We start from the raw sequence: 18,125 nt of genomic DNA, 5'->3' as shown, positions 1-18,125 counted from the left end.
TCAATCAGTCAGTCAGCTTTTCCTTTTATATATTTAGATGAGAAACAATACTACGCTTGTTTGAAGCGCTACGAATAAACTGGTCTTAACACTTCTATATTTATTCAGATTTCTGTGGCAGCCAGTATTCGAGAAGCGTGCATGCAAGTAATAGCTTAAATGGAATGCGTTTGTAGCAAAGAATTGTATGGAAATGTATGGCCGCTTGCTAGAGTTTCAGTTTAGCTGTTTGAAAGTGTAAAAAGTGGATTGGGGGTTTTGTTCACTTTTTTTCTTATTAAGTTTTAGGGTAAAATAGAGTTTACGTCAGATAGGGAACTTCTAACAAAACGTCGAGGTTTCGACGTCACTCGACAGGCGTCAAACGTTAGTTTGACGCAGGTAGCCCGAAAGTAGCCCTATTTTTTAGGGTTCCGAGCCTCAAAAGGAAAAACGGAACCCTTAGGATCACTTTGTTGTCTGTCTGTCTGTGTGTCTAGAAACCTACAGGATACATCCCGTTGACCTAGAATCATGAAATTTGGCAGGTAGGTAGACCTACCTATATATTATAGCAGACATTAGGGGAAAAATCTGAAAACCGTGAAATTGTGGTCACATCATTCATCATATTCGAATAACTTTGACGATGATGATGGTACCTACTATACCATTGGATAGTTTCAGTAAAAGTATGTGTGCTATGTTTTAAAAATTGTGATTTAGTATCAAAAGTTTTAAATATTCAGATGTATTAATAAATTCAAAAATTGTGTTCTATAAAATAAAACAAAAACCAGAAAATATTGTAAACCAACTTGTTTACTGTAACTATAAGCAACTATATTATGTACTTATACCTAAAAGCATGTATCTAATTACACATTTAGAATTGTAATAATATTGTAAATTTGTACCTTTTTCAGTAATAAAAGGCTTATTTATTTATTTATTTATTTATGTGTGCTTTGTCCACAGGGTCCATTTCAAGGCGACAGCAGATGACGACTACGCGGACTTCACGTGCGAAGCAAGGCACGAGGCGTTGCAGCGAGACACGCCTATGCGAAGCACAGTACAACTTAGTGTTTTATGTGAGTACATCTCTACATACTATAAACAAAGTCGCTTCCCGCCGTCAGTTCATCTGTGCGCTTCAATCTTAAAAGTACGCATCGGATTTTTATGCGGTTTCCATCAATAGATAAAGTGATTCAAGAAGAAGGCATAGTTTGATATTGTTTTGTGTTAATTTTCGTCGAAAGTGCATTCTTATTCTTTTGAAATATAACAAAATAACAACCCTTAGGGTGCTACTAAGAATTGTCAAGGACAGTATTAATTTTACTTTCGCTTGTATAATTTTTTTAAATTAATTTTGTATAAATAAATTAAATAATATTTCCTAGCACGGATGCCAAAGCACTCCAGCAGGTTGTAACAATTATTGTGCCTACTTTAAGGAGTTTTGTTCTGTGCAATACTTTGCAGAACTCCTTTAAATTTAGTGCACAGAAATTACATTTTCTTGCTCGAATAAATAATTTAATTTTAATTTTTAATATTATTATGGATATTATCGCATATTTTAAATTCTATGTGAGGTACTATATAAATATTCTAACTCACAATGTTAACTTAGCCTTGCAAAAACATACGGTGCAAAAATAACATGATTCAATTTATCAACAATGGGCCTTACAGAGCAAAAAATATATTCACATAAAAGCTTTATGGGAGTATGTAATGTTATGACAGCAGTAACCTCATCTCGTCTAATATAGCATTAGTGGGAACAGGTCCTAATTTTAAGCTTAGAGCACAACAACGACTTGTGGGGTCGTGGGTACCACCACGGGTGCCAACGGGACCCTATTACTAAGCCTTCGCTGTTCGTCCGTCCGTCTATCTGTTCAATCCAATCCAATCCAATCCATCAGCCTGTTTGCGTCCACTGCTGGACATGGGCCTTTCTAAGAGCGCGCCACCAAACACGGTCCTCAGCCTCAGGTCATCGGTCCAGCGGGCTGGGGGTCGTCCCACACTGCGCTTACCGGTACGCGATCTCCACTCCAGAACACGTCTGCCCCATCGGCCGTCGGTTCTGCGACAGGCATGGCCTGCCCATTGCCACTTCAGCGCGCTAATCCTTTGAGCTATGTCGGTCGCTTTTGTTCTTCTACGAATTTCCTCGTTCCGGATTTTATCCCTGAGAGTGATACCCAACATAGCTCGCTCCATAGCGCGCTGAGCGACTTTTAGTTTGTAGACGAGGCCAACTGTCAGTGTCCACGTTTCCGCTCCATGCGTCATCACAGGTAGGGCATCTGTTAGCAGGCTGTATCTCGTGAACACCTGCTGGTCCTCCGTGGTGCTGACCTGGCACCTGTACGTTCCGAGCTGCTTCGCCTCTTATGCCGATGGTGCGCGAATTCCCGTAGCCGGTTGTAGTTCCCCGCCGATGAGATGAGGTCCGTGTAGAAGACCGGCCCTGCTTCCCCGCGTACAATCCCATCTAACATCGTTAAAGGGGACAGTCCCACAGCACATGGTGCCTATCCTCGTCGCCAAAGCCGCACTCGCACGCCGGGCTCTCGCACGTCATCCCATGCAGGCGCGCCCGGAAACAGCCGTGTCCGATGAGGATCTGTGAGGTCTCGTATTCCGGTACGACCCAGGTGGCCCCGAGCCTGCCGGGAAAAAGCGTCGCAATTCGTCAACCCAAGTCTCCGCAGACCGCTCCCGAACCGTATAACCTATCTTGTGAACCGTAATACGTAAAGAGTTGAAATTTTCACACAAAATAATATATATTGTTTCTATTGCCGCTATAATAACAAATAATAAAAATTTCAAAATTGCCACTATTAAAAAGTGCTATTTTTTGTATGGTACGGAACCCTTCGTATGCGAGCCCGAGTCGCTCTTGACCGATTTTATCTTGTTTAAAAAGCTTTGTACATTACGAAGGCAAATAATGAAACATTGTCCCCCGCATATCCCATGTCAAGTTTCATTTCAAACGCAGCGTGTGGGTTTGTCCTAATTCGATGTAACTGATCCTAAAATATAGGCCGACGCGGGAGACAACATGGTTGTTTCCGCAAATGGTGTTTGTTATAATTAGGATGTACCACAGAATTCAGAATAGATCCTATAGAAATGGTGAACCATTTATTAATCCATACATACTAATATTATAAATACGAAAGTGTGTCTGTCTATCCGTCCGTCTGTCTGCTAGCTTTTCACGGCCCAACAGTTTAACTGATTTTGGTGAAAGGTACATGGTTGCTTACATGCCGGGGAAGGACATAGGCTACTTTTTATCCCGGAAAATTAAAGAGTTTCCGCGAGTTTTTTAGTCGCGCGAATTTTAATTTTTTCTTGTGATATCATAACCACAAATTCACGGTTTTCGGATTTTTTCCTTTACTTGTGCTATAAGACCTATCTACCTGCCAATTTTCATGATTCTAGGTCAACGGGAAGTACCCTATAGGTTTTCTATACAGACACGACAGACGGACAGACAGACAGACACCCAAACCACAAAGTGATCCTATAAGGGTTCCTTTTTTCCTTTCGCGGTACTCAAAAATATGTGAAGTCTGTCAATCCGCACTTGGTCAGCGTGATGGACCTTTTATCTGAGAGGAGACCTGTGCTCATTGTGTCAATCTTAAAATATTGAATGAAATGAATAAATAAAATTTGATTTATTGTCAGAAATACTTGCAAAGAATAATTACAAAAAAAAAAACAAAAAAATGAAGAACAACAAAAAAAGAATAAATGAAAACTGTTATATTGTAGTGTGGATTAAAAAAGTTTGCTGTAAGTTAAACGCCATCTAGCGGCACAATGTGCGCAAGTTTCAAAGGAGTTACTTTAACGACTTTATGTTACGGTTTACTTACTTGTACATGCGCCTCCCGTACTTAAAATTAATTTGTTAAACGCTCAAGACTGAGATAATAGCTCTTGAACTATTTGAGGCATTTTGAAGTTTCCCGAGAATTCCTTTAGGGCGGTACGAGTGGTTCCACTTAAACCCCAAATATCTTATGTACAGACTCGCACAATTCACCCACGCTATCCCGCACCGGGTTAGTGCGGGGACTGTGCGGGTGTGCGGTGCGTTCCCTTGATTGCGAGCTCAACCTGTCGCGTACCATACTTATTAGGCTACCTTTCCATCGCTCGCTTCAGCCTTCAACTATTAAAAAAAAAACTGATCAAGTGCTAGTCGGATTCGCACACGAAGGGTTCCGTATCATCATACAAGTTTTTATTTTAAATTTTCATGGCAATCATTCAGAATTTTTTATTTTTTGTTGTTACACCGACAATTATTAGAAATACACATCCTGTGAAAATTTCAACTCTCTACCTATTTTACCTACGGTTCATGAGATACAGCCCGCTGACAGACAGACGGACGGACAGCGGAGGCTTAGTAACAGGGCACTGTTAGCACTTAAGGGGGGGGGAGGGGGGGGGGATGGCTAAGTGGACCTATTCCACGCGAACTAATTCGCCGGCCGGCATATAAGCTAATATTGAATTAAAACTAGGGTCGAAATATAGTTCCCAAAACTAGAAGACTATTTACACAAGCCTAGGAGCGTGGACATGATACAATATTAATATTCAATTGGAACTAATGTCAATATACAATATTATATTAACTGTCCCGGGCAGTATTGACATCGGTCTGACTGAATTTATTAATGATTGAACGCTAGGTATCGCAGAATTCAGAATAGCCGCAATAGCTCAATGGTTACAGGAGCGGATTGAATTCTGAAAGGTCGGCGCCGGTTCGAACCCCACCCGTGGCACTATTGTCGTACCTACTCAAGACAAGCTTAAAATAAAGAAGAATAAAATAAAAATAAAATAAATAAAAATGTACATTATTTTCTGCTACCTACTCCATAGGCTACTTAATATGAGTCAATGAGTTCCCACGGGATATTTAAAGACCTAAATCAACAAGGCAGCAAGGTGACTGACTGACTGACTGATCTATCAACGCACAGCTCAAACTACTGGACGGATCGGGCTAAAATTTGGTATGCAGATAGCTATTATAACGAAGCCATCCTCTGAGAATTTTTTTTTGAAAATTCAATCCCTAAGGGGGTGAAATAGGGGTTTGAAATTTGTGTAGTCCACGCGGACGGACACTGCCATGATCTAGTATTCAATAATAATGAAACTTCGTTAGTATGGAGCGCGTTCGGGAGACACTTCTCTTAACATGTTCAAAGGTAATGTAATGACTAAAAGCTATTTACCTTGATAAATGAACTGCTACACCGCTAATGACCGGGTTAGCCCGGCCCTTGCCCGGCTATCGATAGGATCCGGGACCGGGTCTCAATTATGAGGATATTAGGAGACCCGGATTCGGTACCCGGTTGATGGGCTTATAATAACCGTATCTATTGATTTAAGAGCAAAAAGCCATGTCGACTGACGCCTAATTTATATAGTCTTTGATCTAACTTCGTTCTTATCCTAAGGCATAGTTCATACAGGAACGATAAATGCTGGAGTTCCAAGATATTTTTCCTCTTCTTGAGTCTTTCAACGCTGCGCTTTTTGCAGCCAAGCGCTAGTCTATAAATTAAAAAAAACCCCAAAGGTTTTTAAAAATTCCGTGATAGCTTTTTGATTTTCTGTGACATAAATTAGTAAATGTGACATAAAAAGTCCCCAAGTTGATGTGCTGTGAAAAGCTAGCAGACAGACAGACAAACAGACAGACAGACACACTTTTGCATTTATGATATTAGTATGGATTCAAAATCAATAGATACTGACATTGTAGTTTAAAGACAAATCCCTATCTTCAACAACCGATCTCAAATAAAGTATACGATTTAAAAACTCGTGGGCGAGGTAGGTAAGTCAGCTTAAAAGAATTGCAACAATTTCTCATACATCTGAGCTGAGAAAATAAAACAAATGGCCCGGACTTATGAACGTCAGGACTATCGCCGGACATTCAGTTAACTCGGATTATGTCCCGGACACAATTGCTTTGGTGTTACAAATTGTTAGACATTCAGTGTTTGTCAGATTTTTTAATAATCTTATTCATACAGTCATCACCACACTGAACTGGTGCCAAGCTTTGGCCAAGTATGTCACAAATATACGCCAAGCTTTGGTTATGTGTATTAAATAATGTGATATCACTACTACTGAAATTATAAAACAAGTCGCAATTAAAATAATTAAAAATAAAAAAAAACAGTGAATTTGTGGTTACGTCACAAATAAAATAAAATATGTTCAATACAAATAATTAGTATTTTCACCTTGTAAAGGAAGATTACTATACCAAGTGAGGTATCATATAAAAGGGCTTTATCTGTACATTCAAAAACAAATTTTAATTTATTTATATGAGTAAAAGTTTTTGATGTATCGTGCAAAATGTCAAAAAAAATGCAACTGTACTACGGAACCCTCGGTGCGCGAGTCTAACTCGCACTTGGCCGGGTTTTTTTATTGCTCGGTAAAGTCTGTCTGCACTCGAACACAATATGAAAAATTGTGACCATTCTTTTAGCTGAAAGTTTTAAATCATACATTTTATTTGAGATAGGTCATCGAGATCTAAGAGATAGATTTATTTTATAACGTGATATTTTTCGGTCGGTGAAAAATGTTGGACATTGAAAGGGGAGCTTTTCAGCTGATTTTTTCTTTTGCTGCTTTCTCTAAAGTTTTAAATGCATATAAAAATCAAGCTCGTTTTTCATACAAAGTAAACATGCATTTTGAAGCTTTCACCTCTAGGTATTATTATTATCATAATCAATCCATCGCTGGCTCAATACAGAGCACGGGTCTCCTCTCAAAGTGAGAAGGGCTTTGGCCATAGTCTACCACGCTGGCCGAGTGCGGATTGGCAGACTTCACACACCTTTGAGAACATTATGGAGAACTCTCAGGCACGCAGGTTTCATTCACCGTTAAAGCAAGTTAATTACTCAAAACGCACTTAACTTCGAAAAGTTAGAGGTGCGTGCCCGGGATCGAATCCCCGACCTCCGATTAGAAGGTGGACGTCCTAACCACTAGGCTATCACAGTTTCTACACGCAATCATAGATATAGAATTATTAGGCATATCGCTGTATACAATGATATGACATATGTCGTCTGAATAGTCCCCTAAAGAATCCCCTATCTTGACACTTTAGCCAGCTTGACGTCGCTTTTTGCTGTCGTTCGTAAATATGCTTGCTGGACCGACGACCTCAAGAAGATAGCGGAAAGCAGGTGGATGAGGAAGGCGGAGGACCGTGTCTCTCCCCAAAAATTAACATAAAATCCGTTGAAATAACAGCAACGTTGGGACCTTGGCAACGCCCGGTCGCCGACCGTCAGCAAACAAAGTCGGAATTGCAAAATGGAGTTGTGTTTTCGCGGACGGTACCGTGGCGTGGCGACCTCTATGAATTATTAATTATTCCGTGCGATTTGGGTGGGCGGCGGGCTTTTTCGCGGAGTTTTCTTTTACGCGAACATTTTTATTTTTGGAAATAAAACTGCAGTAGATAAATGTATACTCTTTAGACAATTTTTAAATAGGAAATAGAATATATTTTTATCTTAATCATGCCAAAAAAACAGAATATAAATTACGCGTCTATTGTGCTAAATCAAAATCAAAAATATAATATGTGATGTTCCGGTATAAAAAGTAACCTATGTCACTCTCTTGGGTCTTTAACTTGTCTTCAACTTTAACCATGGTAAAAATCACGTCGATCTGTTACACCGTTGTAACGTGATTGAAAGACAAACAAACATAACATTTTTGGGTTTATTGTATGGGTAGTGGTGTCATTTATTCAATCCTTACAAAGGTCTGCATTATAGAGAGAAAGTCCATGCAAAAACTCAGGTTTCTAGAGAATGATACTTTAGATGAAACCTACGATGTCGTAGGAGAAAGAAAACGACACTAATTGAACCCTTATTACCTCTATGGTATAAGTCCCGCAAATTGCTATTGCGATGTCTCATTAACATCTAAATGACGTAATTTTGACGTCATTTGACGTATATTTAAGTTAAAATATACCATCAGCTCGAAACTTCAGTGTAGTGCTGACGTCACTAAAATGGCGGCCACGCGCATTAGCAATTTGCGGGATGTATACCAAACCATTATCTGGTGGTACAGCCACTAGAAAAATAGAAATTTGGGCGCGATCCCCGGAGACGCGGGTTCGATTCCTGCCGGTTCGCAATTTTTGATGTGTATTTAAAATTATTTAGAAATTTTCTTCAAGTGTAGGTGAAACACTATAAAAATTATAAAAAATAGAAATTTGTTTCTCAAATTAATATTTTGATGAAAGCCGCGGGTAAGAGCTAGAGTGTCATAATACATGGTGTTCTGCAACACTAAATTCCATCAGCCTGTATAATTACGCGCGTTGTTTTCTTTTCCCCTATGCTCAAGTTTCATTTAGTGATGCGACGAAAATTATAATATCAATAGGTAGGAAATACCTTCATATAATCATGCTTTATTACCTAAATTTTTTTTTCTGCACGACTGTCAAATGACAACTCTACATAGACTAAGGCATCAGTCGATAAATTCAATTATATTTTAAAGAAAATGGTAGACTTAAAAATGAAATTAAATCATTTTTTTTTAAATAAATGCCTGGTTTCTTGCCGGCTTCATTAGTTTACTCTGGCTGAACTTCCGGAAAATTCTTTTCTAAGCAGTCATAAAATATTTTGATTTCGAAATTATCATTTTTTATTTTTTTTATTATTATAATGCACACGTAATATAACAATTTCCATCTCGCCAAACTGCAAACTTGGCTTTGGTTGCAGTTTGGTGAGAGGCTTTGCTTTATTTTTGTGTTGAGTTAAATAGTTATTAATCATTTTGCTGACGTGGTAAACGACATAATATGCCTAATAGAAATTATATACACATTACATATTTTCACCACAATCAAGCTTCTTTGTCTAAAGCAGCCTCTTTTAACTTCGGAAAACAAAGCCTTGTTTACCCTCTAATATCGTCCAGCTATTTGTATCTTTGGCGAACTGTAGCCCTTTTGCCTTCAATTCTTTCTTCTAATACTAATCTTATTTTCGAAATATAATTATTACTAGCTGATGCCCGCGACTTCGTACGCGTGGAATCAGTTTTTTAAAAATCCCGTAGGAACTCTTTGATTTTCCGGAATAAAAAGTAGCCCATGTCACTCTCCAGGTCTTTGGCTATATCTATGCAAAAAATCACGTCAATCCGTCGCTCTGTTGCGACGTAATTAAAGGACAAACCAACAAACCAACAACCAACAAACAAACACACTTTCGCATTTATAATAAAGGTACTGATTCTTTTTGACTATTCTCAAGAATTCCTCTCTTTTTCTTTGCCACACCTTACGTCTTACCGAGCGATGTTATTAACTATCGATACATTATTTTATCGAGCTACTCCCCTCACTAGCCCTCGCGCCAGACGGCTCGGTATGCTACAAAAAAAATAAAAACCGACTTCGTTACATAAACACTAAAAATTGAAAAATAATTTAATTTATTACCGAATATATTATGTATACAAGAGTTAATATAGTTCCATAATAATACTTTTTGGTGCCGGTGCCAATTAGCTTTAGCTGCGCGAATCGTCTAGACTTCATATTTTTATGGGACTCCACAATGGCACCTCATTGGCACCGACCCCAAAAAATATTATTATGGAACTATATTAACTCTTGTATACATAATATATTCGGTAATAAATTAAATTATTTTTCAATTTTTAGTGTTTATGTAACGAAGTCGGTTTTTATTTTTTTTGTAAAAATTTTTTATTTCACAATTTTTAGTGGCCCCATGGAATTATGCTATGACTGGTTAAAATCTACTGTTTACTAAGCTATTACACTGATCGCGAGCAATTTACTCTTATCCGTTGAGGAGTTCCAGTATCTATCTTCGAAGATGTTCATCAGATCTTCACCAAATTGAAATGGGACCAACTTTGAAGTATACCCTTTCAAACAAAAAAAGAATTTTCAAAATCGGTCCAGGCGTTTTTTGAGTAATCGGGGAACATAAAAAAAAAAAAAAAAAAAAAAAAAAAAAAAAAAAAAAAAGATTCCGACGAATTGAGAACCTCCTCCTTTTTTTGAAGTCGGTTAAAAATAATACATTACCGCATACTCAGACACATGTGGTGTCAGATTTTTTGATAGAACAAGACAAAATAACTTCGCGAATATTTTATTATCTTACCGCTTTACCGCCTACCCACGATACTTTTTAGTGTGTCATCATCATCAACCCATCGCCGGTTCACTACAGAGCACGGGTCTCCTCTCAGAGTGACTTCACACACCTTTGAGAACATTATGGAGAACCGTTTCACCGTTAAAGCAAGTGATATTTATTTAATTAAAACGCACATAACTCCGAAAAGTTAGAGGTGCGTGCCCGGGACCGAACTTCCGACCTCCGATCAGAAGGCGGACGTCCTAACCAATAGGCTATCACAGCTTTTTAGTGTGTACCGAAATAGAATAAATAAATAAATATTAGATCCAATCTAGCTGCTGTGATAGCCTAGTGGTTAGGACGTCCGCCTTCTAATCGGAGGTCGGAGTTTCGATCCCGGGCTACATTCCATCTTATGCTGCATCATCACTTCCTACCAGGTGAGATTGCAGTCCAGGGATAAATAACTTCTATCTGAATAAAAAATAAAAAAACTATGCTCATACGATTTAAAATATTCTTTCATTGGTAGGTAGCTACATTACACTCGAGTACCCTACATACCACGTGGACGAAGTCGCGGGTAAAAGTATAGGCTAAGTCAATATTCTACAGCCTACATCTAGTATAGATATCAGTACCCTTATTAAAAATGCGAAAGTGTGTTTGTTTGTTGGTTTGTTGGATTGAAATCACGTCGCAACAGAGCAACGGATTGACGTGATTTTTTGCATGGGTATAGTCAAAGACCTGGAGAGTGACGTAAGCTACTTTTTATCCTGGAAAACCAAAGAGCTCTCACGGGATTGTTAAAAACCTAAATCTACGCAGACAAAGTCGCGGGCGTCAGCTAGTATAGCATAAGGCAATGCAATTGTAACACAAACTTAACCAAACACTATGTTTAGACTTAAACATACATACCAAGTGCTTGTATACTATTTACTCCCAGTTTCCTCAGTATTGTGTAACTTGGGAAGTGACAAACAAACTTACAAGTCAAACATTACGATTTAATTGTATGTAGATGGTGTGTAGAGCTAATTCTAGACTACGTCACGTGAAACTTGGTTCCTAATCGTATTTGTCATCCATGTGCGAAATACACGGACATCCGATTTCTATCCGTCATCCGTGGGAATACCAGCGCTTATATACGACATACGTCATAAGCTCCCATACAAAACAAAAACCGGCCAAGTGCGAGTCAGGCTCGCGCACCGAGGGTTTCGTACTACAGTCGAATTTTTTCGACATTATGCACGATAAATCAAAAACTAGTAGGTATGCATAAAAATACATAAAAATCTGTTTTAGAATATACAGGTAAAGCACTTTCATATAATACCGCACTTGGTATAGTAATCTCACTTTTTAAGTTGAAAATACTAATTATTTGTTCACACTCATAACCCTTTTTAATTTTTATTTTTTCGTGATGTTACCACAAATTTACGATTTTCAGATTTTTCCCCTAATGACTGCTATAAGACCTCCCTACCTGCCAAATTTCATGATTCTAGGTCAACGGGATGTACCCTGTAGGTTTCTTGACAGACAGACAGATAGACAGACAACAAAGTGATCCAATAAGGGTTCCGTTTTTCCTTTTGAGGTACAGAACCCTAAAAAAATAAAGCGGGATTAAAAATGTACTAATTTTATAAAGTGAGTTTTTCTTCGTGTTTTTTTGACGTGCTACTTTAAGCAAGTAGCAAGTGTTACAACTCACATATGAAAAGGTGATTTTAGGACTCACATATGACAAGGTCACGTGATTTTTCACATGCTACCTGTGAAATGGCCGATCTTTATGAGAAGATGTAATGAAAAGGCGGAACCTTGTCACTTTCAGTCCTTTATAGCTTAAAAGCCCAATTAATTAGAGCGCGTTTCCATTTTTATTCAACGACTCTTTGCCTTTAAGTTCCCAGAAAATCAGTACCCTTATTATAAATTCAAAAGTGTATTTGTTTGTTGGTATGTTATTTTGTTGGTTAAATATTGTCCTTCAATCACGTCGCAACGGATTGACGTGATTTTTTGCATGGGTATAAATGAAGACCTGGAGACTGACATAGGCTACTTTTTATCCCGGAAAATCAAAGAGTTCCCACGGGATTTTTAAAAACCTAATTCCACGCGGACGATGTCGCGGGCATCGGCTAGTAATATAATAATGTTGCTCCAAAGAGATCCATCTTGAATTTCACAGAAAATAATATTCATTTCAAATTACAAGTTGATTCTGAAATGAGGTATTTACGCAGAATTTTCCCTGAAACTATTAAAGTGGGTAATTTTGAGCTCGATCTCGAAATTTTCGGAAATCGTGTTTAGAATCTTAATAAGTAGATACCTATAAAATAATTATCTATTATTTTAGATGATGTTTGTAACTTACCTACTCCGCGTTGATTTAGGTTGTTTAAAAAATGCCGTCCGAACTTTTTGATTTTCAGGCTAAAAAGTAGCCTATGTTCGACTACGAAATGCGAGCTATCTCTGAACCAAATAGTGTTCGGTTAAACAGGTGAGCTTTGAAATAATGATGATAGACAGACAAACGTATTGCCGTATTAATTGTTATTATAAGAACCACTAGATGAAGCCAGCGACTATGTCCGCGTGGGTTCAAGTATTAAAAAAATCCAGTGGGAACTTTTTGATGTTCAGGCTAAAAAGTAGCTTATGTTCGACTACGAAATGCTAGCTATCTCTGAACCAAATAAGTGTTCGGTTAAAGTGAGCTTTGAAATAATGATAATAGACAGACAAACGTATATCTGTATCAATTGTTATAAGTACTACTAGATGATGCCAGCGACTTTGTCCGCGTGGATTTAAGTATCATGAAAATCCCGTGGGAACTTTTTGATTCTCAAGATAAAAGTAGCCTGTGTCACTCTATAAAAGCTATTTCCATGCAAAAATTACGTCGATCCATTGCTCCATTGCGACGTGATTGAAGGACCAATAAACCAACGAACAAGCACACTTTAGCATTATGGGTAGTGATTTTCAATTAAAATAACTTATTTTTAAGTACACGACTGCCAAAAAACGGAGTGTATTTTTTTTTTTTTTTTTTTTTTTTTTCTAGATTTTTGTAGAGGGTTTGTTTACAACCTAAACATGTCACCCTCATAGGAGCAAACATTTCATTATGTTCTAACTTCTAAAATTTGAGTACGTTTTATACAGCTTGCACAGTGCTCTGGCCTCCTTAGACAACGGGAGGGCCAAAACACTGTTACAAGTACCCACATCTCTCAAGTCAATATTAAACCTATTTATAAAATTATGCCTTTCTATTTCGTTCCGGACACACTCCACTAAGACGTGATAAACATCCTCGATTATATCGCATTCTGTGCATTTTGGCGAGTTTGATTTTCCAATAAGGTATGCAAATCCGTTCAGTGGAATGTGACCGGAACGTAGTCTTAAAGCTACTACAATTTCGAATCTACTTAACTTAGCACCAATAAACCACGGTTGCCGAGGGAGGGATGGCTGTATAGTCTTATACCATATGCCTTTGATGAGAGATCTCTGGTCAAAATGTTCCTTCCACATATCAAAACATCTTTCTTTTACTAAAAAAATTAGATCACTGAAATAGGGTAGCCTATCAAATGACCAGTCAGAATACGATGCTTCTTTGGCTAGGTGGTCGACTTCCTCGTTACCTGGCAAGCCTATGTGAGATGGGATCCATTGTAGACATAGATACTTTTTATTAGATAAGATCTTAAGGATTGATTTTATGATATCATATGCTAGTGGTACACCGCGAAAAACAGTTGTAGTACATTTCAACATATGCTGAAGGGCACTCTTTGAGTCCGTAAGAATCACATAATTGCCAGGAGCAAGGGAGTCAATATATGCCACAGCTTCCGCTATAGCCACCAACTCAATGTGCATGATAGACATATTCGAATTAACTCGTAATCCGACCGATGTTCCCGATTGAGTGTCTAAGAAAGCCATACCAGAACCATCCTCTCCTTTGCAACCATCCGTGTAAATCCTGTAGAAATTTTCATATTTATCGGCAATGTAATGCATACAAAGATTTTTTAACACATTCTGATTGTATTGCCTTTTAGCGTTCTTGATCGTCTCAATCTCCGTGTTAACTACATTTGTTAAATCCACATTGCTGATCCAAGTATCTAGGGAAAAACAGTCCAAATTATTACTCTTATGAAATGCGGTGTGTTTGAACTCGTCGTGAACTAAAGCTAATAAAGGTTTATTTTTGCATCTCCAATATCTATCTTGACAAAGGGCACTGAGAACACTAAGTGTATTCGCTAGCTCACTTTCCGAGATTGATACCGACTTAAACCAAAACTTCCCGGCCAGGTAGTATCTTCTTGTACATAAGGGTTGGAGATATAGCTCCGATTCCATTACATGAATCGGCGTGCTTCTGATAAAACTACCAACAATCCGCATGTATTGGTTCTGAATTTTATCCAACTTACTTAAGTGTGTATTACAGCTGTTTGCAAATAGGAAGCTAGCATAATCTAATCGGCTTCGTACTATAGCAATGTACAATTTTCTTAAATGGGTTGGGTGAATGCCCCACCCCGGCCCTACCAATACTTTAAAAACATTAAAAAACTTTGAGCATCTTTCTTTTAATTCATTAATGTGTTTTTTCCACCTTAGAGAATAATCTAACCATAGACCTAAGTGTTTTACGCAATTGGCCATCTGCAGAGTAGAATCATTGACAGTTAAATTTACCGTTGCATCTTTATAGCCCCTTCTAAAAATACATATTTTACTTTTGACTGCTGATACCTGTAATCCTAATTGCATCGCAGTATGAACAAATTTATTTAATTCTAATTGTAAGACCTGTGACCCTCTTTGGGTATTTTTGCACATCAAATAGATTACAAAATCGTCAGCGTATTGAGAAATTGAAACCTTATCAGTATTTATACATTTACACAGATCTAATGTCGCAATATTGAAAAGCAGAGGTGAGAGCGGATCTCCTTGAGCCAACCCCTTCCCAGTTTTCCGGCAAATATATGAATTCTCAACATTAATTTTAAGATTCCTCTCATTTAAAAAATTCCACAAGTAGCTGCATAATCTGCCACTGATTCCTAATAAGTCCATAGACTTAAGTAGCACTGAAATATCTATATTGTTGTAGGCATCTTCTAGGTCTACGAAACAAGCTATTGTGGCTTGTTGTTTAGATAAAGCTATTTGTATTCTTGAGACTAATGTGGATAAATTTTCCAACGAAGATCGACTTTTACGAAAACCGGTGGTAACTGGTAATAGAATCTTATTCTTTTCTATGTGCCACTCTAATCTATTGATTAGTATGCCATGAAAAATTTTACAGATGCACGATATCATTGAAATGGGTCTGAGAGATAAAGGGAAGTTAGGACCTCTGCTGTGTTTTGGGATAGGAATAATAATTATATCCCTCCATTGTTTAGGAACAAATCCATTCATAAAAAAAATATTGTATAGTTGTAATAAGATATTTTTGGCATTTTTAGGTAAGTTCTTAATCATGGAATATGATATGTTGTCGGCACCAGGGGAAGTATCTTTATTTTTAATACAACTAAGCAATTCTTGCAGTGATATTTTTGTATCTAGAGATACGTTGCTTGTTGAGAAAACTGGTTTATCCGGAGAAACATAATCAGGTGTGAGCTTTTCTAGAAGTTTGACACATTCATCCTTTGGAATATTACTGCTAGGATTGTGACGGCCCTTGAACCATCTAATCATCATCATTGTAATGTTTTCAGGGTCATGTATCTATGTGACTTTCTTTATTCCACCATAACAGATTCGAATGCATGGGGTATCGTTAGAATCCTTAAAACCTCCTGTGTGACACTGCCTATAAATTTTTGAAAAACAAAAAACAATATGGCGACTGTAAGGCGCCATTTTCAAATGTGAAAAAAATCTTCAATTATTTTCCTGATGCAGTACAAACCGCAGTCGGGCTCGGTTTAAATTACTTATTTCCTAGATTTTAAAACATATTCGCGGAAAAATAAAAGAAAAAATAGCCAAAAGCCCGTCAAAGTGTTAGTTAAACACAAGTTGAAAGTTCGCAGCGTCCCGCCCGCCCTTTGAGCCAAAAGGGATTTGCAGTTTGCTCAACTTTTGCGGCCTTTGGTCGAATTCTCGGTATCTTTTTACTGTTCGCTCGACTATGACTGAACTTGATTTCTATTTGAAGTAAGAGACGTTTAGCGCTTAAAGGAGACTCTTCTCAGATACTATTTCTACTACATATTTAGATAAGTTGGGGATAATTCACCGCAGAATGTAAATAAACTTAAAAATAAATTATTTATACCAAATTTTACTTAAAAACAAAGACTTCATGCAAATCTAAAGTTTTTAGACTCAGTTTTGATAATATGTCAGTCAAACATGTTCTTCAAGTGTATACGATTTTTAAATTGTTTTTTGTTCATTTTCAGATCCTCCAGGAGCCCCCTACATCGAGGGCTACGCGGAAGGGGAGACCGTCCGACGGGGTCAAAGCCTGGAACTGGTCTGCAGAAGCCGTGGGGGCAACCCCCCGGCTCAGCTCATATGGTACAAGAATGGCGAGCAAATCCGAATGGCATACAGGTATGTGAAAATTATGATATGCCTAGCTATCGTACACGACAGGTTTAAATCGGGAAAGGAAGGCACACCCGCACATAGAGTTGCCAGGTGCCGGACAGACCAGCCAGTTTGGCCGGACATTTGAATAGAAAGGCCGGACATCCTACATTATTGAGGATTTTGTGTCTTAGTATTAATAGGTACGACAAAAAATTGTATGTAAAATCAAGGTTTTTTTATTATTGTCATAAATCTTGTTGTCAGGCGGCACTGCCGTCTGCGGGAGCGAACGACAGTCGACTCGCCTGCGTTCGGCCACGCTCGTTTGCGAAATGTAAAAAGCCTAACAAAAGCCGGACAAGCCGGACACCGTTTAATTTGGCCGGACACGCAATCAAAAAGCCTACCTATGTCCGGCTTTATCCGGACGCCTGGCAACCCTACCCGCACAGCTTCCGCGCCAACCTAGTGCGAGGCGACTTATGGTGGATAAAACCGCTTATGGTGGTTCCCCAAAAACAATCTACCGATCAATAAAAGATTAAACAAGATAAGGGGTAATACCATGGTAATACAATCTCTGTAACTTCTATCCTGAAAATATAAAATGTAATTTGAATTTTTACTCCAAACAATCAAAATTTAAAATATAAAACAATTCTAGACTAAAATATTTCAAATAATAAAATATTTAAAGCATTCCAAGCCTATTCCAATGCTTAGCCAACTCTCCGATATAGACGTTATAAAAAAAATTACATTCCAATTGTTAAAAAGAATCAACCAGAAAACAAAGTTCTCAAACTGCAGTCAATTCAATCAAAAAAAATCCAAAACAAGCAAAGAATGAAAAAACAGTGCATCATTCGATAAACCATATCGAAATCCTATAAAAACTCTGAAGATACAGCGAGCTACAGGGGGGGTGGTAAAAAACATCCCCCCGATCGCCCCACCCTAGGGTTACCAAGTAACGGAAATTCCCTATCATATCCCGAAATTTCCTTTATGTAATTAAGGGGAATTCTTATCTAATAACCTTTAGTTTTTAAATTGTTATTTCATTTTATTTTAATAGTTAACCTAATAAAGTGTGTATAGTACGCGACAGGTCGGGATGGCAATCGGGGTGGGGACGCCCCGCGCTAACCCGGTGCGTGTGACAGTGTGCAGGTGGGCGGGGTGTCTCTCCGCCTCATACCCCGATTGCCATCTCGACCTGTCGAGTACTATATT

General features: G+C 38.1%; 1 protein-coding gene across 1 annotated transcript in view; it reads left to right on the top strand.

The window, feature by feature from the left end:
* Positions 1-18,125, top strand: part of sns (sticks and stones) — a 345,229-nt gene that overhangs the window by 231,633 nt on the left and 95,471 nt on the right. The window contains exons 7-8 of the mRNA XM_069507275.1: positions 958-1,073; positions 16,757-16,910. Of these exons, the coding sequence (XP_069363376.1) occupies positions 958-1,073; positions 16,757-16,910 (270 nt within the window). The remainder of the gene's footprint in view (positions 1-957; positions 1,074-16,756; positions 16,911-18,125) is intronic.

This window comes from Maniola hyperantus, chromosome 25, assembly GCF_902806685.2.
Source record: "Maniola hyperantus chromosome 25, iAphHyp1.2, whole genome shotgun sequence".
NCBI lineage: Eukaryota > Metazoa > Arthropoda > Insecta > Lepidoptera > Nymphalidae > Maniola > Maniola hyperantus.
Note: the sequence above shows the minus strand (reverse complement) of the source record. Positions and strands in the feature narration are given on the sequence as shown.